The sequence below is a fragment of the Sus scrofa genome, chromosome 4 (genome assembly GCF_000003025.6).
Source record: "Sus scrofa isolate TJ Tabasco breed Duroc chromosome 4, Sscrofa11.1, whole genome shotgun sequence".
Classification (NCBI taxonomy): domain Eukaryota; kingdom Metazoa; phylum Chordata; class Mammalia; order Artiodactyla; family Suidae; genus Sus; species Sus scrofa.
Genome location: NC_010446.5, coordinates 97,125,707 through 97,152,479, shown reverse-complemented (window position 1 = coordinate 97,152,479; position 26,773 = coordinate 97,125,707). Strand labels below are relative to the sequence as shown.

The 26,773-nt window shown below is 42.9% G+C and overlaps 1 protein-coding gene and 1 long non-coding RNA gene across 3 annotated transcripts in view; one reads left to right on the top strand and one right to left on the bottom strand.

Annotated features, from left to right (window-relative positions):
• LOC106510155 overlaps positions 1-23,995 on the top strand; it is a 52,980-nt gene extending 28,985 nt beyond the window's left edge. Inside the window, exons 2-3 of the long non-coding RNA XR_002343436.1 lie at positions 20,456-20,569; positions 23,864-23,995. This is a non-coding gene — a long non-coding RNA (uncharacterized LOC106510155). The remainder of the gene's footprint in view (positions 1-20,455; positions 20,570-23,863) is intronic.
• Positions 20,577-25,402, bottom strand: RPTN (repetin). Of its 2 annotated transcripts, XM_021089840.1 has the most exons (3): positions 25,358-25,402; positions 23,972-24,129; positions 20,577-23,184 (listed from the first exon to the last, which is right to left on the bottom strand). In XM_021089840.1, exons 2-3 carry the CDS (start codon positions 24,107-24,109, stop codon positions 21,334-21,336), a joined length of 1,989 nt encoding a protein of 662 aa, XP_020945499.1. In that variant the 5' UTR covers positions 24,110-24,129; positions 25,358-25,402; the 3' UTR covers positions 20,577-21,333. The 2 variants fall into 2 exon arrangements, with proteins under 2 accessions (XP_020945499.1, XP_020945498.1); XM_021089839.1 differs by lacking the exon at positions 25,358-25,402 and having other exon boundaries at positions 23,972-24,173.

Below are 26,773 nucleotides of genomic sequence, written 5' to 3'. Positions count from 1 at the left end.
GTGGTGGCACAGTAAGCTTTTTAGGTATTCTGTGAGATATATAATTGGAAGTTTTCAGATATTTTTCCTCAAGGCTTTCCCTTATCTGAAGATGATGAGTGGCTGTGGATGCTGCTTTTCTGGGTATCTGACCAAGCCTTGCCTAGCTCTGGGGTCTCAGCTGGCTTGCTGGCCCGAGGGTGCATCACTAAAGTCTCATCTATAGCCACATTGTTTGAAAGCATTTCCCAAGTAACAGGACAAAGTATTTTTGGCAACACAACTTAGGTCTTTGAAGTGAACCCCATCCTCCATAGGTATTGCAAAGGGGGAATGATTACAACTTCTCATTGGGCAAAAGTTAGTTTTTTTATTAATATAATCCCCCCTTTCAGTGCCGATATGTTCCAAAGTCAGATATGGGGGTGCCTTTTGTGTTTTCTAAGGTGCAAAACTCTTTAAAAATCTCCGAATACAAGCTCTATTATAATGATTTATATACCCTCACCTGTCCTGTGAATAGTCACAGTGCCTTGCTCTTCAGCTAATTAAAAACTTTTGGAGCTCCTGCTGTGGTGCAGTGGGTTAATGATTTGGCTTGTCTCTGTGGCGTTGCTGGTTCCATCCCCATCTTGATGCAGTGGGTTAAGGATCCGTCGTTGCCATGGGTTGTGGTGAAGGTTGAAGATGTGGCTCAGATCCTGAGGTGCTGTGGCTGTGGTGTAGGCTAGCAGCTGTAGCTCCAATTTGACCCCTAGCCTGGGAACTTCCATATGCTGTGAGTTCGGCCCTAAAAAGCCAAAAAAAAAAAAAAAAGGTTCCATGATCAGAGAGTATCCCTATAGGTGTCCAGAAGTCACTTTTTGATGATGGATTAGGAGGAAGGGGAGGGGTAGTAATGGCCCATGTGAGAGAAGTCACAGTGAACCATAGATAGAAGAAAGGCCACAATTTAATTGTTTTTAAATCTTGCTCTGAGTATGGAATAAGTGGCTAGATTGTCAGGATGTAAGTGGTAGGAGTGAAGATGGGGAAGGCAAAAGTAGTGACATTAAAACTAGTATCCTAGTTCTTTATACATTGGTCCGATCAGTGGTTTTTTTTGGAGATTAAAAACAAAGGACGGGGAGTTCCTGCTTGTTGCAAGGGAATTGGTGGTGTCTCTGGAGCTCCCAGGCCCAGTGTTGCTGGTGTTGCTGCAGCTGGGGGCTAAGTCTCAACTGCGGCTGGGGTCTGATATCTGGCCTGGGAACCCCATATGCTGCAGAGTGCCTGGAAAAAAAAAAAAAAAAAAAAAAAAAAGCAAAGGTTGGGGAAAAGAAATTATTTTTGCTAGGGGAATGGTTTCATATCTGTACCTTAAAAGCAATTCCAGGAGGATCACCTGAGTCAGCCTGAGCTTCCTCTGCTATCATTATTCAAATGAGGACTTGAATAAGCAGAATGAGAGGAAGAAAACTGCCTGGGGCATCAGCCTAAGCAGGCTAAGTGGACTGGTGTTGCCCATATGTAGTCAAAGGCTCCTGAAGGAGGTCTCCTGTTTCTAATCCAAGCATCTGCCATCTGTCATCCTAATCCTCTGCATTCAACATCATATAATCAAATCAGTCTAATCAGATTTACTGAGCATCGGCTCAGGTACTGAGAATGCTAACATGGACTAGAGATCCCTCAGTGCTATATCTCCTGTTTAGTGGAGGGAGTTTGGTCCTATATGATGTAATAGTGGAGAGTCTACTTTTGTTTTTGTGGTCATCACCATTATCAGCACTGTAAGCCATGTGTGATAGTAAGGGTTGTCTCTTACTCTTAACCAGTCCTGTGTAGTATGCATAATAACTTTCATTTTGTAGATGGGGAAACTGAGACTTAGATGTTAAGTGACTTACCTAAAGTCAAAGAAGTTGGCAAGTGGCAGAGCTGGAGTTTGAATCCAGATCTATCTGGATTCTAAAACTCATATTCGGAGTTCCCGTGGTGGCTCCACAGGTAACGAGCCAGACTAGCATCCATGAGGTTGCGGGTTCGATCCCTGGCCTCACTCAGCGGGTTAAGGATCTGGCATTGCCGTGAGCTGTGGTGTAGGTTGCAGACGCATCTCAGATCCCGCGTTGCTGTGGCTCTGGTGTAGGCCAGCGGCGGCTACAGCTCCGATTTGACCTCTAGCCTGGGAACATCCATATGATGTGGGTGCGGCCCTAAAAAGCAAAAAGACAAAATAAAAATAAAAATAAAACTCATACTGTTTACCACCAGTGCTACTACAATTCTTTGCTGCCGGTGGAGAGGCAACAGTACTTTGATAGGGAAAGTATGAGTTAAAAGATTTCTTTACCACTCCCCCTCATCTTAGTTCAGCTAATGCCTTGCCCCCTCTGATGTGGTCAGAACCAGCACATGCTAAACAGGGGGGCAGCCCTCTCCAGAGGGTGGCAGGCAGTCCCGTCAGCCACAGACACATAGAAGTTCATAATCTTTGTTAGGAACCTGGGAGAATCTTGTCTCCAATGAAATAGGATGCTGATCAGACCCAGACAACTCAACCTCAGCCATGTTTTTCCCTTGACAACTTGGTATAAAGAAACCAGATGTGGCCGAGACCAGTTTGTGCCACTGAAGAAGGCACTGGGGCTAAGTGTCCTGCTATCAGATACCAGAGCAGTGACTGCTGAACGTCACGTGAGGCTGTTGCAGACTTCTAGCCACAGCTTGATTATAATCATTAAGATTTTACAAGACACTGAATGCATTGCAAAGAGTTTTATGATCTTCTTTTTATTAGATGTTCCCCATCCAGTCTAGTCTGACAAAAGGCTACCGCCTCCACTTTCCAGATGTGGAAACAGGGCCACAGAGAGGTTAAGTTCTCTGCTAGAGGTCACTGAGCAGCTAAGCTGGGGTTCCAACTTGCTGGATTGGCCGGATGTGGAAAGCTCCTTTGGGCCGATTTATTGATGTGGGTACCACGGAAATTTAGAGCTAATGAAATAATAATACCTTGTGGCATCCGGAAGGCAGTGGGATGTGTTCTTTGAAATTTGTGGTTGTCTTCAGTGTGAATTTTATTTTCTTGTCCAGAATTTTATGAATCAAAAGTAGAAGAGCTTGGTCATTCTTATTCCCCTTCTGAAGTTCCCCCTAACGTGCTAACTTTTCTTCTACTCTCCATAAGAAGAGGTTGATCTTGAATGCACGATTCCAAGTTCCAGACATTTAGAAAATGGTCCTGGTGGTGGGTAGTTAAGATCATGCTGTTCAGGCCATGTGAGAAGCGCAAGATAGCTGTCTTTGCTTGGAGATGGCATTATTGATATCCTCTTATTCTCCATATAGAGTTTCTACTTAAAGCACTAGTTTCATAGGATCTTCCTAAGTATTCAGGTACTTGAGGCTCTATCAGTGACTAAATTTGAGAACCAAGGGTTAAGCAAATTGAAACAAGTTATGTATGTATTATTCTTGCACAGCATGGCTTCTCAGAGCCTCCTGTGAGTTGTGAGTTTCCAAAGGAGGATTCTAGCATGAATCATATCTGAAACTCATGGACCACCATCTCCATTTTTTACCCCGACCTATTCTCTGACAGTGACCTTCCATAGAATACCCCTGAGGAAATTCGAGCTAAGAGATTCTCCAGCATGTCCCACCCAGGCAGGCAGCGTGAAGTCCCTTTCCTTCTTTCTGTGGCTCCTCATGGGGCTTCCTTTCATCCTGTGGAGTCATAAAAGGAGAGGAAAAGCTCCCTTCAAAGTTCTCATGGTGAAATATCTTCCCTATTGCATAAACCTTCTAGATGTGAGCTTGTACCCAAGGCCAGGAAATGAAGCAGACAGCTTCTGAACTGAACTTTTCTTTTTCACCCTGGTCATTATGCCACCTGTAATGTAATAAGGGAGTTTTGATTATAGGTTATGTGTTTGGGCACAAGTTACTATAGAGGTCTTAGGACTATAGCTCAAGGTAGATTGGACTGTATTATGAGCAGCATCTTAAAATCATTTGTACCAATAATTTTTCAACATAAGAATGGCCTCCTGGAGTTCCCTGGTAGCCTAGTGGTTAAGGACTTGGCATTGTCACTGCCAAGTTTGATCCCTGACCTGGGAACTTACTCATGCCACAGGCATGGCCAAAAAAAAAAAAAAAAAAAAAAAAAAAAAAGCCTCATTATCTCTACCATATTTTTTCCCAGATCTGTGCATTTGTGTCTTTTTATACATAGTAGTGTTGTCAGGGGGTAAGAATATGTCTTCTTTAGGAATGGTTAATTTTTAGATAGATTCTGGCTGGTCATGTGGTAAACTGGGAGGTGGCGAGTCCTTGCTGTGGGCGCAGCTCAGACACTGGTATTCTCTATGACCTTAGGTGAGTCACTTAAACTCTCTGGACCCCGGGTGTCTATCTATGAAATCAGGATAATGACTCCTGCTTCCTCCTTCCCTTCTGGGGGTGGGGGTGCGAGAACAAATGAGATCATAAACAGCGAAGAGCTTTGAACATACAGAAAAAAAGCAAGAAGAGAATTTTCTCCTATTTTCATGTTCTTTTCCTTCCCTTGGCATCCAAATGCAGAATCCTGTGAACAGATCCAGGAAGAGAGAAGTGAGGTCAGGAAGAGGTTCTTGCCTGTGGAACTGTCCAGGGGCTTTTGCAAGACTCCTGCTCTCTCAAAGCATTGCCTGGAACATTACCCTCCTTGAAAGCACTGTGAATGTTGTGAGATTTGCCCTCTTGGTCCTTTATCTATCAGTTGATTATCAGCTTCTGTTACTATGGCTTATTTAGTCTGATTATTTTATATTTATGCGTTAACCATCTTTCCTACTCTGTTTCAGGATTCAGGCAAAATCTCTTCATGAAACCTTGCCAAACATCCACTTGTTGAAATTTAGATGCATTTGCTGGATATTTGACCTGTCACTGGCTTTTCTTAAAACCATGTGCCCAGGATATCTAGGACTGGTATCTTCAGGTATTTTTTATCTCCGCGCATCGGGATCTGGCATCTCAGTGGCTTTTGCTTTCAGTTTTTCACAGTGCGTATATGATTATAATGCCTATTTTCCTGAGGACCAAAGGAAGGCAGAGCTTGGAAGGACTTGAGGCCCCAGAGTGACTCATGAGCACAGGGAATGCAAGTGAGAGATTCTTCTCTCCTGACCTCACTCCCAGACCCCACGCCATCTATCCCGTTTCCTCCCATGGACTTGCCTGCTTGGAAATCAGCTCCAAAGCTATTTTGTTGCCTCCTCCCATCCATCCTTAATCTTTGACGTAATTCATTTATCTAAGGCATCATTTAGCCCATTATCTCCTGTGGTTCTCAGTTGGTAGCAAAGAGTTTCCACCTCTTTTCTTCTTAAGTACTAGGACAAGTCTCAGTAAGTGCAGTTCTCCACCTACCTCCTTTTCTCTGGGCTTTAGTCCTTGTGTCAGAGGCTTGGGATCATATCTTACAGGGGTAAGTGCAGAGTGGTTGCTCAGGATGGAAGGGAAACTATAATTTATTCAGTGCCTTCCATTTGTTAAACTCTATACTAGATTCAAAAATAACAACAAACCTGTAAGTGTGGTAGTTTTCAGATGAGGAAAACAAGACATAGAGAGGCCAAGTGACTGCTTAAAGTCACATGACAGTGTGAGTTCCACTATGCCTTCCTGCTTTGAGTTGTACTAAAAACCTTTTGGTGGCCACATTTCCTGATATTCACATAATTTTAATAGTTATTTATGGTTTGAGAAAGTTTTCACAAATTTGATTTTGTTTTATGCTTACAGCAGCCTTGTGACAGGTATCACAGTAGTTCAGTTTTTTAGATGAAGCAGCTGATGCTCATGAGGTTTGGTGATTTGCCCAATATCTCACTGTCTGATAACCAACCTATGCTGTATAATCTATTATCAAAATATTCTTCCTCAAGTACTATTTTCATTATGCCACTCTTCTGATTAAGAAGCTTATTTATTTACAGGTAAATATGAATTGTCAGTCAGTTGTTCAGTTCTCTTTGCCAGCTAACCTCCATCCATCCATCCATCCATCCATCCATCCATCCATTCATTCATTCATTTATTCAATAAGGCTTGATTAAATACTTGTGATGTGTGAAGAACTGGAAAATACTACAAAGAGTATTCCCTACTATGAAGAGAAATACTTCATGACCTGGCTCTTGAGGAGATTACATTGTGGTCAGGAAGTCATGTGGGTGAACCTATTACTTTAATCCAGGATAGTAAAGGCTATGCTAGAGTTGTCATGGGAGCACATAAAAGGGGCACCTCACCCAGATGGTGGGCTCAAAGAGGACAGCTTAGAGAAGGTGGGGCATGTGCTAAGTCCTGTGGGACAAGTTAGGTGTAGGGTGTGAGACAAGGAGGGATAAGAGATGAGGTTGGGAAAGCTAAGCAGGGAAGATCTTGAAAGACTTTGTGAGCAAAGGTAAGGAATTTAGACTTTATCCCATGGACTACAGAGAGCCATTACAAGGTTTTAGGTAAGAGATGACATGATGACATAATCAGATTTGCATTTTGGAGAGGTCACTGTGGCAGAAGCATTGAGAATGGATTGGAGGAGGGGTAGATAGGAGACAGCAAAGTCACTTTGGTATCCATTGCAGTAAAATAGATGAGAAATGGAGCCCTGAACTAAGTTATTTATACCTTAGTATAAAGAAAGAAAAACATGTGAATCAGAAGATTTTTAAGAGGTAGAAAACTGTAAGGCCTGCTGACATATTGGATATAGAAGATGAGGAAGAGGAAGGAGTCAGGAGGAGGTGTGGATGTTTGACTTGAACAGCTGGGCAGACAGGCGGATTGTTTCCAGGGAGAGGGATGTGAAAGGAAGAGTTCCATCTAGGGCATATTTAAGGTGCCTATGGGTAAAGAAGTCCACCTGGGTAAAGAGGTCCAAGAAGCAATAAGACATGTCGGTTTGGAATTCAGGAGAGAAAGTGGCTGGAGATATGGATTTGGAAGCCATCAGCAGGAGTGAGATGACTGTCACCTCAAGAAGAGATGAGATTGACTGGAGGAAGTGCATAGTACAATAGGTCTCACCCTTGGCTATGCATTAAAATCACCAGGGTCAGGTCACAACACAGACCTATAAAATTAGAATTTTTATGAATGGGATCCATGCATCAGTGTTTTTGCTTTTTGGGTTTTTTGTTTATTTGCTTGTTTTAGAACTTTCCAGATGATAAAATGGCAGCCAAGGGGAGTTCCTGTTGTGGCTCAGCAGAAATGAATCTGACTAGTATCCAGGAGGATGCAAGTTTGATCCCTGGGCTTGCTCACTGGGTTAAGGATCCGTCGTTGCCATGAGCTGTGGTGCAGGTGGCAGGCACTGCTTGGATCTGGCATTGCTGTGGCTGTTGTGTAGGCCAGCAGCTACAGCTCCAATTCAACCCCTAGCCTAGCAGCTTCCATTTGCCGCAAGTGCAGCCCTAAAAAAAAAAAAAAAAAAAAAAAAAAAAAAAAAAGTGGCCAAGGTAGAGAAGCACTTGGCATAAAAGGAAAAGAGGGAAAAGCCTCATTAAAGGTGACAAAAAAGGGGAGGAGAGCTCATGAGGAAGCCTAAGAAGAACTCTTCTGAGGAACTGGGGAGGCGGAAGCAAAGGGGATTATGGATGTTGGGGTGTGAGAGGTCAACAAATATGGAATGAGCACTCCTCTTCTACCTAATCTTCAGTCACTTCCTAAAATGGCCCTTTCCTTCAGGTAACTCATGTGTTTGCTATTCCCTGCATTTAGCTTGGTAGATGTTCATCTGTGTTTCTACTCAAACAACTCCTGATGCCCAGGATTCATGCCCTTTTCCAGGATATCAATTCACATCCATTCCATGTATAAGACTTGCCTCACAATGTAATACTCCATGGTAAAAAGCTGAAAGCCTTTCCACTAAAACCTGGAACAGGACAAGGATGTCCACTCTCATCTCTTCTATTCAACATAGTATTGGAATTCCTAGCCACAACAATCAGATGATAAAAAGAAATAAAAGATATCCACATTGGATGGGAAAAGGTGAAATTGTCATTATATGCAGATGACATGAAACTATACATAGAAAATCCTAAAGACTTCACACAAAAACTACTGGAACCAATCAACAAATTCAGCAAGGTAGAGGATACAAGATTAACATACAGAAATTGGTTGCATTTCTTTACATTAACAATGAAGTATCAGAAAGAGAATGTAAAAAAAAAAAAATACCTTTTAAAATTGCACCCTTCCCAAAATAAAATACTTAGGAATAAACCTGACCAGGAAAGTGAAAGACTTCTATGCTGAGAACTATAAAACATTAATAAAGGAAATTTAAGATGATTTAAATAAATGGAAAGATATCCCATGCTTTTGGATTGGAAGAATTCATGTTATTAAAATGGGCATATTACCCCAAGCAATCTACGATTTAATGCAGTCCTCATGAAATTACCCACAACATTTTTCATTGAACTAAAGCAAATAATACTAAAGTTTGTATGGAATCATAAAAGACCCAGAATTGCCAAAGCAATCCTGAAGAAAAAGAACAAAGCAAAAGACATAATCCTCCCAGACTTCAGACAGTACTACAAAGTACAGTAATCAAAACAGGGTGTTGTTGGCACAAGAGCAGACATCTGGATCAATGGAAAGCCCAGAAATAAGCCCACACACTTATGATCAATTAGTCTTTGACAAAGAAGGTAAGAATAAACAATGGCAAAAAGACAGTCTCTTCATCAGGTGGTGTTGGGAAAGTTGGACAGCTGCATGTAAATCAATGAAGTTAGAATGCATCCTCACACTATACACAAAAATAAACTCAAAATGGCTTAAGAACTTAAACATAAAACATGACACCATAAACCTCTTAGAAGAGATGATAGGCAAAATATTCTCTGATGTATATCATAGTAATATTTTCTTAGGTCAGTCTCACAAGGCAATAGAAATAAAAACCAAAAATAAACAAATGGAACTTAATCAAACTTACAAGCTTTTGTACAGCAAAGGGAACCATAAACAAAATGAAAAGACATCCTACAGCATGAGAGGAAATGCTCGCAAATGATGTGACTGAAAGGGCTTAATTTTCAAAACATACAAACAGCTCAACAACAACAAAACAAAAAACCCATTAAAAAAATGGACAGAAGATCTAAATAGATATTTCTCCAAAGAAGAAATACAAATGGCGAATAAGCACATGAAAAAATGTTCAACACTGCTAATTATTAGAAAGCTGCAAATCAAAACTACAATGAGGTAATAATTTACATGGGTCAGAATGGCCATCATTAAAAAGTCTACTAATAACAAATGCTAGGGAGGATATGGAGGAAAAGGGAACCCTCCCGCACTGTTGGTGGTAATATAAGGTGGTATAGCCACTATGGAAAACAGTATAGAGGTTGCTCAGAAAACTAAAAATAGACTTACCATATGATCCAGCAGTCCCATTCCTGGGCGTATATTTAGGCAAAACTATAATTAAAAAAGATACATGCATCCCTATGCATAGCAGCAATATTCACAATAGTCAAGATATGGAAACAATGGGAGTTCCTGTTGTGGCACAGTGGAAATGAATCCAACTAGTATGCATGAGGATGTGGGTTGGATTCTGGGCCTCACTCAGTGGGTCAAGGATCCGGCATTGCCATGAGCTGTGGTGTAGGTCACAGACAATGTTCAGATCCCATATTGCTGTGGCTGTGGTGTAGGCTGGCAGCTGTAGCTTTGATTCGACCCCTAGCCTGGGGACTTCCATATGCTGCAGGTGTGGCCCTAAAAAAAAGATATGGAAACAATATAAATGTCCATCTACAGATGAATGAATACAGAAGATGTGATTCATATATGCAATGGAATACTACTCAGTTATAAAAAAACCCGAAATAATGGCATTTGCAGAAACATGGATGGAACTGGAGATTCTCATACTAAGTGAGGTCAGAAAGAGAAAGACAAATACCATATGATATCTCTTATACGTGGAATCTAAAATATGCCACAGATGAACCTATCTACAAAGCAGAAACAGACCCACAGACAAGGAGAACAGCCTTGTGTTTGCCAAGGGGGAGAGGGTTGGGAGAGGGATGGAGTGGGAGGTTGGGGTTAGCAGATGTAAGCTATCATGCATGGAGGAGATAAACAATAAGGTCCTAATGTGTAGCACAGAGAACTATATTCATTGTCTTATGATAAACCATAATGGAAAAGAATATTAAAAAGGAATGTGTATATATATATGTGTGTGTGTGTGTGTGTGTATAATTGAATCTCTTGGCTGTACAGCAGAAATTAACACAGCATTGTACATCAGCTACACTTCATTTAAAAAAAGACTTGTCTCAAATATCTTCCTCCAAGGATCTGGCTAATTTTATGAGATTCTGACTACATCTCTTTAGGTAACCCTCTATAACTACCTTGAATTGTTGATATAAGGTTTACATGTGAGAATGTAAGAAAGCTATACATGTGGTATAGTATAGGGTAGTATTGTTAAATTTTATCCTTGTGAGTAGGTTGCTTTTCAGTGATCCCAGAGTCTCTGTGTGTGTGTTTGATTTTCAAACTGGATTATAAACTCCTTAAAGATGGAAATTATTTTGTGTCTTTTCTGCATCCCTTGAAGGGGCTTAGTGGGCTGTTGAAATAGGCAGCAACACAACGTTTGTGGGCCCCAGACTGGTTAACCAAGCACAGCATCCCTGAATGTTGCTCCCAGGTGACAGGACTTCAGGACCTTTGTTCAGGGACCAAGAGTCAGGTGATAGCCTGCACAGACATGGGATGTCAGTATCATCTAGTCCAGATTTGTAGGTTTCAAACACATAAGGGAAGAAGTCTAGGTGTGTGCAGGAAATGGAAAAGGATTGAGGCAAAAACCATCTGATTGCTTTCCAGTTTGCTCTGAGGAAAATCCAAAACCCGTAAGCCTAACAGACATGATTCGTGGGTCTACAGAGTAACAGCTCTGACCTTATCTCCTGTGACTCTCTCCTTGTCCTTTTTGTATCCACTTTGTCACCTTACTATTCCCTGAACATACCTGACCTGCACTGGCTCAGAGTTTTTGCAGTTGCTATTCCCTCTGCCTGGAATGGTCTTCTTCAGATATTTATTTGTTTCTTTCCCTTACCTTCTTCAGGTCTTTGCTCCAATCTTACTTTCTCAGGAGATCTACCTTGACCACCTCTTTTAAAATTGTGACCCTCAATATTCCTTATCTTCCTGTATTCCTTTTTTCCCCTGTAGTACTTGTCATTATCAGACATAATATGTATTTTACTAATTTACTTTTTTTTTTTTTGTCTTTTTTTTTTTTTTTTTTTTTTTTTGCTATTTCTTAGGCTGCTCCCGCGGCATATGGAGGTTCCCAGGCTAGGGGTCGAATTGGAGCTGTAGCCTCCAGCCTACGCCAGAGCTACAGCAACGCAGGATCTGAGCCGCGTCTGCGATGTACACCACAGCTCATGGCAACGCTGCATCGTTAACCCACTGAGCAAGGGCAGGGACCGAACCTGCAACCTCATGGTTCCTAGTCGGATTCGTTAACCACTGCGCCACGACGGGAACTCCTAATTTACTTTTTATTGTCTCTCCATTAGGATGTAAACTTTATGAAGACCATGTTGTCTGTCTATGTTTTTTTAAACTGCTGTATCCCTGGTGCCTGGATGGTTCTTGGGACATAGTAGGCACTCAGTATTTGTTGATGAATGAATAAATTAGTGAATGAATGAATAAAGTTTGCTTATCAATGGTCAAGATATTTTGAACTGGTTGAAACCCCGAAGGTCAGTCTGATTCTTTTCCTTACTCTGGTTTCCTGTTGGTTCCTTTATAGGGTTTTACTTAATCAATCAAATTATGGTGAAAACTCTTATTAATTCCTGTGGGACAATGGCTCTTTAGCCTTCTGGCTTTTTCTGTTTGCTTTCTCTCAAAGGGAATAAATCCTAAAGAGGAGTTTACTAAATCTTACTTCGAGCTTTCACCCCTTATATCTCCTGGTGGTGTCTCCTTGTCTTCTGGAAATACCTACCTTCCTTTGGAAGAAATTTGTGAAAAAAATAGCCACCTCTTTCTTTGAACTTCAAAGACAAATGAAGAGAGAAAAATAAGGACGGTATGGTTTTTACATCTGTGGGATTAACTCTGATGATGTTGATAAGGTTTGAAGTGCAGGTTTTCTAAAAGAGTTTGGATGATTTTTTAGAAACTGAAACACAATGAACTACTTGTGAAGGGGCCTTAGAATGTGTGTGGACATCATTCTCTCCCTCTGCTTCTTTCAGAGTGAGCATACAAGCAGGGGCTGCATGAACCACTGGTCCTACCCAGGAGAGCATCTGTGGTGTAATTCAAAAGCTCCTTGGTTTTCTGCTCAGACATATGGATGTGGTTTCTTTTATTTCTCATCTGACTCACCACAGGCTCATCCAGCTATACCATAGATGGGAGTAAGGCACATGAGTGAAAATAATCTCAGAGCTTTACTGTTTTAAAATTAGATTCTGACATAGGCTGAGAAACCGGTAGGCAAGAATGCCAAGGCAGAGATTTCTGGGTTGTGTGGGAGGTTCCACCTTTATACCCTAGAATTATAGCTTTGGATCTAGTTCAACTTAGAAATCATCCAACCGAAATCCCATTTATTGCAAAAGTCCTTCTGTAGTGATCCTGACTAAAGGTCGCCAGTCTCCTTTTAGGCCAAGTTAATGATGAGGGGAGCACTGCCTCCTCAAGCAGTGGACTCTGTTTTGGGACTGTTAACAATGAAAGGGAATTTCTTCTTAAATTCGATAAAGTAATTTTAACTCATGCCTGTTGGCTTAGTCTTACTCTCTCAAGCAGTGTGGACTTGCTCTTTATTCTGTGTGGCAGTCTTTGATACTTGCCACTGCCTCTCGCCTCCTTTAAGACTTCTTTAGGGGAGACGTCTTCATCATAGTCCTCTGGAAGAACTGCAGGCCGAAATGCCTCTCAGAATGTCTAGACTGAGCAGTGCAGGGCAGAGGTCTATATCCTTCCAATCTCGACATTACTTCCGTTCATTTAAACTTAGCTTCCTCTAGGCTTTCTGTAACTAAACACTTAAAAAAAAATTTGGGGTTCTCTTGTGGCTCAGTGGGTTAAGCATCCAGCATTGTCATTGCAGTGGCTTGGGCTACTGCTGTGTTGTGGGTTTGATCCCTGGCCTGGGAGCTTTCACATGCCACAGGCATGGCCAAAATTTAAAAAAAAGTTTAATTGTGATAAAGTACATATAACATTAAAATTACCATCTCAGTCTTTTTTTTTTTTTTTTTTCTTTTTATGGCTGCACCTGCAGCATATGGAATTCCTTAGCTAGGGGTCAGATCAGAGCTGCAGCTGCAGGCCTGTGTCCGAGCCACATTTTTTTTTTTTTTCTTTTTTAAGGGCTGCACCCATGGCATATGGAAGTTCCCAGGCTAGGGGTTGAATTAGAGCTGTAACCACCGGTCTATGCCACAGCCACAGCAACGCCAGATCCAAGCCACATCTGGGACCTACACCATAGCTCATGGCAATGCCAGGTCCCTAACCCTCTGAGAAAGGCCAGTGATTGAACCCGCATCCTCATGGATACTAGTTGGGTTTGTTACTGGTGAGCCATGGCAGGAACTCCTACAGTACCCTTTGAGTAGGCTCTTTTCCTTGGTGTGGGAAGCAATAAAGTGATTTAAAAACAAGGATTGTAGAATCAGACCTGGATTTGAATTTTGTTCTTATCACTCAAAAGATACATGACTTTGGGGAAGTTACTTAATCTCTCCATGCCTCAACTTTCTCATGTGTAAAATGGTAACTTTCTCATCTGTGTAATGAAAAGCAGGGATTTGTTAGGATTTGTGAGAGGATTCCATGGAATAAGGCCTGTGAGGCACCTAGCATTGTGCCCAGCATGCACTAAGTGCTCAGGGAAAGTTACCGCTTTTTTTTTTTTTTCACACTTCTTTGACAAACAATTGTTTGTTCTTTTGGATCCATCACATGGAATTGTGATTGCTTTTCTGACCCATAGATTGTTAATTCTTGATGAGAGACAGCCTACCTCTGTATACCCCAGTGCCCAGCAAAGTGTCCAGCAAACTGTAGTCGTCAGTGTTTGTTGGATGCATGAATGAATCTGAGACTTATGAAACTGCAGCCCTAATGTTGGACGTATGTAAATACTGTTGTTCTTAATTAGGCATTGCACTGTAGGGCCTTATAAATGAATACCATCAGTGTCTTTCTTGGCTTTAGGGAAGTGTGTGGAAGACAGTGTGAAAGAGAGACTTGTAAATTATAAACTTTAAAATAAGCCGAATGAATTAGAATGCCACCATGGAGGACTGATAACAGCAGAAGCAGACAGGTGGAGTGGAGAAATTAAGACTAAGGTAGGTGTAGGGGATGGCTTTATGGAGATAAAATTTGAAGTGAGATTTTAAGGATGAGTACAATATTGGTTGGATAAATCCATCTACCTGTTTAAATCCTAGTCATTCATTAAAGTCCAGTATAGACACGTCCTCTACCCTGAAGATATTTGTCTTATCTCATCTGCATGTGATCTGCTCCTCTTTTGAGCATCCATGGTGTTTTTTTCTTATTGTCTTGCCACCTTCAGTTACAGTACTTGGTGTGCATGAGGTGATCAAAACAATTTTGTACATTGAATCATATCATCATTAGTTACATATAGTTTGGCACTTGCCTCTACCCTTGACTAATTGCAAGCTCTTTTAGGGCAAGAGTTGTGTCTTTCCAGTTCTCTAGAATGCCAGGCACTCTGCAGATCCTTATAGCCACCCTATGAAGAAGGTGTTATTATCAGAATTTTAAAACAGGAAAACCGAGACTCAAGATACAAGAAATTAAATGGCTGGGCTAAGATTGGAACTCACTTCTATTGAACTCCCAAACTGCTGCTCTTAATTGCATAGCCTGCTACACATGCATAGATGCTGCACAGTTAGGAATGATAGCTGCTGTAGCAGAAACTGGTGACCAGTCCATATGACAAAAGTCTTGTTCACTGGCCAGAGAGCGCCATGCTGTGACCTGATCCCTTCCCAACAGTGTTTGTCCTTTTCCTAGACAGCTAAGGACACAGAGAATCCAGTGATCAGTAGGTGGCACTAGAACCCTGTATGATAATTTCTCTGGTTTGCTTCCAAGGTATAAAGGGTGGGGAGTTGTCCAATTAAGCCGGAGTCTATGTGGCCTATTGTGGCGCTGTGGGCAACCAAGTTGGAAATGTAGACTGAAGCCAGATCGTGAAGGGCTTCTATGAGCATTTAATAGATACATACACTAATTGGGCATGCACTAGGAGCAGCCACTGTGTTGTATATGTGTGTGTGTGTCTTTGTAAATGTTACAGAGTGAAGTTGAGGAATACAGATAGCAAATTGCATTTCAAAATACTATATGAAGGAGTTCCCGTCCTGGCGCAGTGGTTAACAAATCTGACTAGGAAGCATGAGGCTGAGGGTTCAATCCCTGGCCTCACTCAGTGGGATAAGGATCCAGCATTGCCGTGAGCTGTGGTGTAGGTGGAAGACGCAGCTCAGATCTGGCATTGCTGTGTCCCTGGTGTAGGCCGGCAGCTGTAGCTCCAATTGGACCCTTAGCCTGGGAACCTCCATATGCCATGGGAGCGGCCCTAGAAAAGGCAAAAAGGCCAAAAAACAAAAAAACAAAATACTATATGAAAAATCAGATCAGATGGGCACCATCTGTGAGGCCTGTGGTATGAATGGGTATGGATAGGCCTTAATATAAGGGCTGAAAATCCTCAGCCCCTGCTACACGCACACACACACACACACACACACACACACACACACACACACCTTCTTCAGAACTGAAGCATCCATCAACCTCAAGCCTTCCACGTTAGAAACTTGTTTCTGTCTCATTGCCTTATTTCTTCCTCAAACTTCTTAGAGATATGGTGAGATGATAAAGGAGAAGGGTAGTGTCTAAAGTCACTTGTGAGTAGCCGATGTTTTTGATGCAGAGGGTACAGGGGCAAACAAGACAAACAAAATCCTTGTTCTTGTGGGCCTTAAGTTCCAGCAGAGGGAAAAAACTGTAAGTAACATAAAAATAAGATATCAAATATGAAAAATACTAACAACAAGAGGAATATGAAATTGAGAGTGATTGGAAGACTACCCTTTTAGATTAAATGTCAGAGAAAGCTTTTGAGGAGGTGACTCTTTAGTTGAGACCTAGAAGAAATAAGCCAGCCACAGAAATCAGGGAGATGACCGTTCCAGGCAAAAGAAGTAGTTGGTCCAAAGGCCTTAAGGGGGCAGTCAGCTTGTCCTGCTAGAATCAGAAGGAAGGCCAGAGTGGCTGGTGAAAGTAGAAAAGAGTGCTGCAAGATGAGATCTGGCAGGGGCCCATTCTAGAAAGGCCCTGGGAAGATTATTGGGTTTTATTCTCAGTGTGGTGAGAAGCTATCAAGAAGTTTAAGCAGGGGAGGAGTTCCCGTGGTGGCACAGCAGAAACGAATCTGACTAGAAACCATGACGTTGTGGGTTCGATCCCTGGACTTGCTCAGTGGGTTAAGGATCTGGCATTGCTGTGAGCTGTGGTGTAGGTCGCAGACCTGGCTCAGATCCTGTGTTGCTGTGGATGTGGTGTAGGCCGGCAGCTGTAGCTCCAATTTGACCCCTAGCCTGGGAACTTCCATATGTCGCGCGTGTAGCCCTAAAAAAAGCCAAAAAAAAAAAAAAAAAGGAATTTTAAACAGGAGAATGACATGTTGTGGTTTATATTTTCACTAAACAGTAAGGAGCCCATTAGGAAGCTCTTGCTCTATTCTAGGAGAGAGGTGATGGTGATAAGGGTGACAGGAGTAGACTTGACAAGAATGGTGAATTTGGGCCACACTGCATTTTGAGATAAAAAGAAAAAGACTTGCTGATGAGTTTGATCTAGGAGGGAAGGAATGAATACAATGAAGAATGCCTCCTAGATTTTCTTTGAGCAATACGGATGGGGCTACGAACTTACTGAAATGGGGGAAATTGAAGGAGAAAAAGGGCAAAAGTCAAGCATTCTGTTTGGGAAGGATGTCCAAATGGAAATGCCGAGTGGATGATTGGATATATGAGTTTAGGGTCTAAGAAAGAGATTGGAGATAGTGATGGGAGAGTTTTAGAAATACCGATGATATTTGAAACCAAAGGACTGGATAGTTAGAAGAGAGAAGGACAGGATTGTAGTTAGAAAAGAGGAGGTGGCTGAAGAATGAGCTCCTGGGGAGAAAAGTTGGGCTACAGTGAAATAAAATCAGTTTTTCTATAGGGTAATGACGCCCCTTTCTGATTTAGGTATATTTGGAAGGAGGACTAGAGTTATCTTCACAGTTTGCATGATTCTCTCAGAGTTTGAGTGCAGAGACAGTGCTTAAGGGGGACAGTTTTCTATTTGGCCTGTACAGTTGAGGAAATTTGAAAGGTTGCTCTATGGCTTAGATCCAGAGAGCTGCTTTTTTGCTAGTGCAGAGCCCACTTCTGGTCAGCCTATAGCCCTTTAGGATGTTTCTTCTCCCTCCTTTCACCACGTCTTGAGGGCGGACCCCCACTTCTCGTCTTTAGCTCTTGGCCTTAGAGCCTGGATAGCACCCCCAGTTTGCCATGTTCCAAAGTCTGCATGGGCTTATGTTGTACCTGTGATGGGGAAGTTACACAGGTCAAATTCACCTGACTCTATCCTTATATTAGCTGTTTCTCTCCATCCCAAACATTTTTCCTACCAGTTTTCCTCTTTCCTCTCATTTTATGCTCAGAAAACTTCTGTGGCTTCCACTATTAACAGAAAAAACCCCCAACTCTTCATGGTAAATTTCGAGGTCCTCTATGATCTAGCTCAGTTTGCCCTTTCAGCTTTAATTCTCTTTACTTGTCTTTCTTTAGTGTTCTATGTATATGCCTTTTGCTTCATTGAATACTCCTGGACTTTCCTTCCCCACATTGTGCTTATGCTGTTCCCTCTGCTTATTTGATTAAATCCCTCCCACTCTTCACTGCCTGGCTGACCTTCTGAGAGCTTCCATGGACCCTGAGCAGCTTCCAGATTTTGAGACCTCTCATCTTTAGATTTATTCTCCACCCTCTGGCTTTGTTTTCTGGGGAGAGTCTAAGTTATAGAGAACATTTGTGAAGAAGATCCATTTTATCCAGGAAAAATCATGCTGTTTATACAGCTGCCAGCATATGGGCTTCCCCTGGACAAACCGTGACCCTTCTCATCCCCTATGCCCCAAGATCATGGCCCAAGCTTAGATGCTTTCTTTCTTTCCTTTTCCCTTTTTTTTTTTTTGTCTTTTGTTTTTTTTAGGGCCACACCCATGGCATATGGAGGTTCCCAGGCTAGGGGTCGAATTGGAGCTGTAGCTGCCAGCCTACACCACAGCCATAACAACTTGGGATCCGAACCACATCTTAGACTTACACCACAGCTCAGGGCAACGCCAGATCCTTAACCCACTGAGCAAGGCCAGGGATTGAACTAGCATCTTCGTGGTTACTAGTCGGGTTCATTAACCACGCGCAATGACAGGAACTACATTCTTTCTTTGTGAAGACTTTTTAAAATCCTTCCAGGCAAAATTACTCCCTTCTTGGTTGCCATGACAGAAATTTTCTTGTACTTATGACGTTTTGTCTTATTTAATGGTTGTTTGCTCTAGACATAGTTCCTACTAGATTGGAATCTTCCTGAGGAAAGGAGCTGTTGTTATGAGTTTTTATATCCTTCCTATGATGAATAGGATCTGATGGCCCTCAGTATCCATTCTTATCTACTTCTATGTTTCTTAAACTACCTAACAACGAGGTTTCTAGATGTGAATCATATTTTACCAATTAGATGATTTTGAATGATATTTGAAGGTATTGTTATTTGGGCTATTTCTTTTGGCAAATAAGGTTATGGAGACATGGATGTGGCTTTTTTGGGAAGGGGGCACACCAGAGGCATATGGAGGTTCCCAGGCTAGGGGTCTAATTGGAGCTGTAGCCGCTGGCCTACACCAGAACCACAGCAATGCAGGATCCAAGCCGAGTCTGCAACTTGCACCACAGCTCATGGCAACACCAGATCCTTAACCCATTGAGCCAGGCCAGGGATTGAACCCGCAACCTCATGGTTCCTAGTCGTATTTTACACTGCACCACGATGGTTACTCTGAGACATGGATGTTGATAGGCAATTTTGGTAGCAATGCCAGAAGTTCTGGATTCAGTTTTCTGAGTCCTCAACAGCTATACTGGTGACACATTGAACTCAGTGTTTTCCGAAGTTTGCTGATTTTAGTGATTCAGCCCTTATAATTCTGGGCATTAAATCCCCTTTTGATGAAAACATCTAAAACGGTTACTGTTTCATTCACTGAGATCTGAATGAATAAGATTTTCATTTAGTCTCTCTTGTCTGTTAACCAAGTAACAGACAGCAGAGTCCCAGTAAATGTTTGTTAAATTTATTCTGAAGCCAGACTAATTACCTCCATCTGCCTACCTACTCAGCAAACAATTAATGAGTGCCATTAAACACCAGTGGCTGCACTAAATGCTAGGTAGTACCAGTTTAAGTAAGATATGGTCTTATTTCCAGTTTGGTGGGAGATAATTACTGTAGTGTGACAAATCATATAGCAGGAATGGGTAGAAACTGAGGGGAAGGAATGCTTGGAGGGTCCAGGGAAGCTGCCTGGAAGATGTAATACTTTTTGTTGGGACACAGAGGATGCTGAGGATTTTCTCAGGCAAAAAAGGGAGGGGAGGTATTCCAGGCTGTGAAATGGCATGTTAAAAATATGAATTAATGAAAGACTGTGGCATACTAAGAAAAGATATTAAATGATCCTGGGAGGGGCCTTTCATGAGATTAGGCTGGGTAAGTCATCTAGGTTAGATGGTGAAGGACTATGTGCCATGCTAAGGAGTGTGAACTTAATCCTTTTTTTTTTTTTTTTTTTGTCTTTTTGCCTTTTCCAGGGCTGCACCCACGGCATATGAAGGTTCCCAGGCTAGGGGTCTAATCAGAGCTGTAACCACCAGCCTACACCAGAGCCACAGCAACGCCAGATCCTTAACCCACTGAGCAAGGCAACCTCATGGTTCCTAGTTGGATTTATTAATCACTGAGCCACAACGGGAACTCCAGTGTGAACTTTATTCTAAAGTCACTGGGAGCCACTGTAGAGAAGGGAGACTAAGGCAGTGGAAATGGGGAACTGGGAAGAGGTTTAAGAGGTCTGGTGGATGTAGAGTTGGCAAGACTTAATGACCATTCGAATGTGGAGCTGAATGAAGGGAAAGGGTCAAATTTGACTCCTCTGCAGGGGAAGGAGCTGAAAATGATATTTTAGATAAATTCCTTTTGACTCTGTTTCATATTGATTCTTATTTATTTATTTATTTTTCAGTTCCTAGGACCTCAAAGAGATCTTAGATGTCAAGAAATGAGGTCTTATTCTTGGAAAATGGCCCACAAGTGAAGATGGCACGGCTCACAGTGAAGGAGGCAAGGAATCATTGAGGTTAATGCTCACCAATCATTTATTGGGTATTTTAGTACAGTTCCATAGATTTTCTTGTGAAAGGTTTTCAGGCTCCAGGAGCTATAGATTGACAGTGTTGGCTCATTGGAATCTGCAAACAGATGACATATGCTGTCTCTCTGATTTGCGTGATCAGAAACTAGGAAGGCATCAAGCTGGAATCAGTCCATTCAGCTCTGCTGATAAAAGCTCAGTGACCAGTCCTTCTGGTAGGGGTAGAAATGTGGGTGTGCTGGGTGTCGTGGACATCTCCTAGCAGCTTCTCATTGTGTTTCATTTTAGTGTAGACTACGAGGTTTGCAGTTTCTAATGGTTCATCCACAGGAGCTTAGTAAAATCCATGTGTCCCTTCCTCAGGCTGCAATGTATAGCTTCAGAATACCTTTCCTATTTCTGAACTTTCGGGAGAAATTTCTACCTTTCAGTGATACAATCATGTCCCCCTACAGGAGGGAAAACCAGGAAATGATTTAAATCCCCAAATTAATCAAAATTGGGATCTGATTATTTTACCCAATTTACCCCTCAGATTTCACCCAACCCAAACACCCTGGAAATGCTGCTCAGAGAGCTGAAATGCCCTGAAAGTGTATATTAGTCCCCCAAACATTTTTGCAGATAGATAGAGTAGAAGAGAGATTTAAAACATACATTTTCAATCTCTTAAACAGAAGTAAGGATGAACTTGACACGTAGATTTCTTCCTTGGCTTCTTGTTGCTCTGACTCTGGTGCACGCGCAGCCTAGTGCTGACCCTGTCTCTGCTCTAGTACATATTCGTAGAAGGGGTTGGGAGAAAGAGTTGCCTTGGTAGGGTGGCTTATACCTTGTTCTCTTCTTTGGGGTCTCTCAGTGCTCTGGGTTGGATGGAAGGCCAGGTCACTGTGTCTTCCCTGGGAACCTCGACTCTGGCCTTCCTCATTCATGTGGAATTTTTCTCTGTTAGCACGGCCTTGCTGGGTCCTATGGGACTGTTGATCCTGGGACCCTTGATACCTCTCTTTATCCTCATGGGTTTGCCTATCCTGTCGTTGCTGACAGTTTTGATCCTCTTCATGGGTTTGCTTGTCTCGTCTCTGACGGGTCTGCTCATCTTCATGGGTTTGCTTGTCTCGTCTATGACGGGTCTGCTCTTGTCTCTCTGTCTGGCCATAGTGGGAACCCTGGCCTTGTCTGTCTGTCTGACCATAGTGAGAACTCTGACCTTGTCTATCTGTCTGGCCATAATGGGAACCCTGGCCTTGTCTGTCTGTCTGACCATAGTGAGAACTCTGACCTTGTCTATCTGTCTGGCCATAATGAGAGCTCTGGCTCTGTCTGTCTATCTGGCCATAGTGGGAACCCTGGCCTTGTGTGTCTGTATGACCATAGTGAGAACTCTGACCTTGTCTATCTGTCTGGCCATAGTGGGAACCTTGACTTTGTCTGTCTATCTGGCCATAGTGGGAACCCTGGCCTTGTCTCTCTGTCTGGCCATATTGAGAGCTCAGGCCTTGTCTATCTGTCTGACCATAGTGAGAACTCTGGCCTTGTCTATCTGTCTGGCCATAGTGGGAACCCTGGCTTTGTCTGTCCGTCTGGCCATAGTGGGAACTCTGGCCTTGTCTATCTATCTGGCCATGGCAGGAGCTCTGGCCTTGTCTCTCTGTCTGGCCAAAGTGAGAGCTCTGGCTTTCTCTGTCTGACTGACCATAGTGAGAACTCTGGCCTTGTCTGTCTGTCTGGCCATAATGAGAACCCAGTTCTTGCCTATTTCTCCTACCATGGCCTGATTCCTGACCCAGCCTCTCAGATTGCTCATAATAAGAGCCTGATTCCTGTTGGTTTGTGTGGCTGGAGGAGTCCTCTCCCAGTCTTCCAGACTGGCCACAGCTTGACTGTTGCCCAAGCTTATCAGATTGGCCATAATGAGAATCCTGAAGTTGTTTCTCACACTGATTTAAGGCAAAGACATATCCTTGTCCTTTAGGCTTGCCACTGCCAAATGTATGGCTCAGTTTTTTATCAGAGCTGGAGTCCTGACCTTGTGTCTGAGACTGACCATAGCAAGAGTCCCTATCTTGTCTCCCAGACTGACCATAGTGGGAGTCCCTGTCTTGTCTCCCAGACTGACCGTAGTGGGAGTCCCTGTCTTGTCTCTCAGACTGACCGTAGTGGGAGTCCCTGTCTTGTCTCCCAGACTGACCATAGTGGGAGTCCCTGTCTTGTCTCCCAGACTGACCACAGTGGGAGTCCCTGTCTTGCCTCTCAGACTGACCAGAGCTGGAGCCCCTATCTTGCCTCCCAGACTGATCCTGGTAGTTGTCCTGGTTTTGTCTCTCAGATTGATTACAGTGGTAATCCTGCCTTTCTCCCTCCTGACTCTGCCTGTGTTGTCTCTCAGTATTTCCTGGAAACTTATGGTCTTGTTTTCCCTCATGCTCCCCTTCTTGCTGGGAGGTTCTATCTCTGCATAACTCTTTATCCAGCTTGTGATAGCAGGCTTGGGCCAGTTGGAACACCAATAGGAGATATTCATGAAAATCCACATGTCCATTTCTGTCTTTATCCAAGAGGCTCAGGATGGTTTCCACAGTCTCTGGGTCATTTGGTCTCTGTGAGAAGATTAAAAAAAAAACCACAGCAAAATCAGATGTTCTTCTATGGATACTAAGATGTGTGCCAGTGTCTATGCCCCAGTCCATTTAGTCCTCTATAAACCATCTTTGATAGAAGTGGCTTAGGCTTCTAGTCTTGGATCACCTGGTTCTCAGAACCTCATCCTTTGCTGGACCAGTGGGAGTATGACAACAGGGAGTAGATACACTTATTTAAAATCAGCCTCATTAGTAATTACTTTGAATTATTTCAGAAAGTTATCCCATCCCATCACATGCTATATTGTAAGTGGTTGTTCATCTACTTTTTTCCCAACCACACTGTGAGATCCTGGAGGGAATTAAGCTGGTTTTATTCCTGTTTGTATCCCCAGTGTCCAGGATGGTGCTGGTATGGAGTACATGCTCAGCAACTCTATTGAATGAATGAGATGGGTGGACAGCACTAAAGTATAGATATCAAGATCCAAATCTCAGATTTTCTTGTGCGAAATGACTCCCAGTTTGAAGTAGTACTCTCTCCTGTTCAAGCTCAGATACAAGGAGGGGTGTATGTGTGAGTGTGTGTGTGAGTGTGTGTGTGTGTGTGTGTTTGTGTGTGTTTGTGATCATGCCTATGCATACATGTCTATGTGCTGGGAGTGGATGACTAAGGAGCTTCCTGAAATTCTTCTAGTTACAGGGTGGAGCATGACCAAATAAAACAAAAATCATGAAGTCCTGGATGCAGGTGTCAGTGTAACTCACAGTTGACTCCGTGGAGCCCAGAGTCTGAGGATCTTACCCGGAGGATGTCTCCAAACTCAGCCAAGAGCAATTGCTTCAACTCCTTCTTGCACAGTGAGGTACAGTCCCCTTTCCCTTTGGCATATTTCTGGAACACCTCGATCACAGTGAGTATGCTGTTCAGGAGTTGAGCCATTTTAGCAAAGATGAAGGAACCTAAAAGAAGAAATAATATGTTCATCTGAACTTACATTGAAGACCAGGAGACAGTATTTCCAGAGGGAAGCTGGCCCCTCTTGGTCAGGGAAAGAAGCTGAGGAGGTGACAAAGCTCCTTGTTAGCCGTACCCTTTACTCCCTCTGACCCACAGTCAGGCTCCAGATAGCACGTGCTGCAGTGGAAGAACGGTGCAAACTATGTGCCGCCCAATAAAAAGAGGTAATTTCTTAAAAAAAAAAAATATATATATGGTTGGTGTTCTACATGCTCCACCTACTATTTCAGGTGGGACTTGCTTAATTAAAATTCTCATAATAGAATAAAAAAGAAGAGAGATCAGGAAGGCCATAGAGGTTGGGCCGGAAGCCAGTACGGTAAGGCATCATTTTCTACCAACGACTAGCACATAGAAGAGGGCACTACTGATGAGGCCACAGTCTTCTTAACAGCCTTGCTCAGGTGGGGAAGAAGCTAGCTTCATGGACCAAGGAAGATTTCTGGGAGGCCAAATTCTAGCAAGTGCTTCTGGCCTGAAGAGTCAGTGAATAAACAAACTGTTACAGATAAAAATAGCAAGCCATATTACTGCACAGAGGAGAGGAAATGTGTACAATCAGCCAGGTTCACATTGGCCATGCTGGAAAGCTGGAATCTTTTGAGATTGTGGTCTCAATGCTCTTTTTTCTATGGTGTGAAAATTCCAGTTACTGAGTTTACGGGCCTCCAAACTGAAGTCCTAACTGCAAAGCACATTGAACTTCCAAAAGCATGCAGTGATGCCTATAAGGATAAGTAGCAAATGATGACTTGCATGGGAAAAGCTGAGTCCCTTGTGGCCATTTATTGCAGTGAGGTTTGAATATTATTATGGCCTCATGGTTCAGGGCCTTGGCCCTGATGAGCCCTAAATTCTTGGATCTTCCCTAACTTGCACAGAAGTCAAATTCTCCTCTATGGGAGACTAAGCTATCCATCAAGAGTATTAGCCCTCAGTTTTGGAATGCCTAGGACACACTGAAACAACAGCATATATATTTTACAGATTCAGAAGTCAGCCACCCTAGCTATCATTATATTCCCAGATAGAGCCAAAAAAGGAAGCAGGAAGGTACTCGTGGCTACTCAAGGATACAGGGAGTAGTTTCTGACCTCCCCAGCCCAGCACATCACAGCCCCCATCAAGAGCCTCATGGATCCTGCCGTTGCTTCACCATGGATGTCTTACCTGCTTAAGGAGGTATGAGCAGAAGATTCAGAAGTCAGTGAGGATACTGGACACCTGAAAACCCATCCTATTTATAGGGATTTTAATTGTTCTACTAGACCATCCGGAGACACCCATTCTGTGGTGGAGCTTGAATCACTCTGGGCCCAGCCCAGCTCAGCCCAGCCTGACCTCTCCCTCTGCAGACCGTTCGATTTATTTACTTCCCCCATTTGCTCATGAACCTGTTTGTCATTAGAGTAGGTGACACTGTTCAAGTCCCAGCCCCATTTAATTAGGGGAGTGTGTGTGTACATGCATGCAGCAGGGGGTCCCAAAAGACAGAGGTGCAAGTTAAATTCATCCTTAACATGTGTCACTTACCAAGACTAATGGAGGCCAATGGTCAAATCACACCAAAGAAGGGTACTAATATAGTCACTTCACGGAAATCTGTTGAAGCAGGGACTAGAGAGTCTAGGTATATAGCCAGGGTATAGTTCCTGGAGATTTTAGGTTGTCTTTCTTGTGTAGTTAGGTATGTGTATTTTATTTGTTTATTTGTTATTATTATTCTTTTTGTCTTTTTGCCTTTTCTAGGGCCGCTTCTGCGGCATATGGAGGTTCCCAGGCTAGGAGCTGAATCGGAGCTGTAGCCGCCGGCCTACACCACAGCCACAGCAATGCGGGATCCGAGCTGCAACTGCGACCTACACCATAGCTCACGGCAATGCCAGATCCTTAACCCACTGAGCAAGGCCAGGGATCAAACCCACAACCTCATGTTTCCTAGTTGGATTCAATAACCACTGCACCATGACGGGAACTCCATAGATGTGTGTATTTTAATCTGTTGACTTATTAAAATTTTTTTCCCACATGACAGCTCTGCAGGCTAGAGGGAGAACTAGATACATGACCACTTTTGGGGAGGGGTGTGATGATGGTGAAGCTGCCACCCTTGGAGCCTTTGAAGGTCTTGCTAAAAAGTTAGAATTGAAGCATAATGTGGAAGCTTATGATAGCTGTGAATAGAGATGCTGCCAGAGGAATTACCGCTGTAGTGCAAGGGGATTGGTGGCATCTTGTGAGTGCTGGGACTCAGATTTGATCCCTAGCCCGGCACAGTAGGTGAAGGATCTGACACTGCTAAGTCGAGACTGCGGCTTGTTCTGATCCCTGGCCTGGGTATTCCATGTGCTGCGGGGCAGCCAAAAATAAAGAAAAAGAGAGAGAGAGAGATGCTATCAGAGACCTGGGCCTCCATTTATTCCCCATCTCCGCACCCACGACATACCAGTGGTGTCTTAAGATAGGAGATTCTTAGTAAATGTGGAGTAAACATAATTCCATTGAATTATGGAGGCATTTGAAAATCTTTTGTAAAATGCAAAAGAATATAGATTTACCTCTACTTTCTAATTTGTCTCACATCTA

Bases quoted from the DNA above. Each gene is read 5' to 3' on its own strand.
- RPTN (XM_021089839.1), bottom strand. From the start codon at position 24,154: ATGAACATATTATTTCTTCTTTTAGGTTCCTTCATCTTTGCTAAAATG. The intron at 23,185-23,971 runs GTAAGATCCTCA...ATCTTCTCACAG, and splicing joins AGTTTGGAGACATCCTCCGG to AGACCAAATGACCCAGAGAC.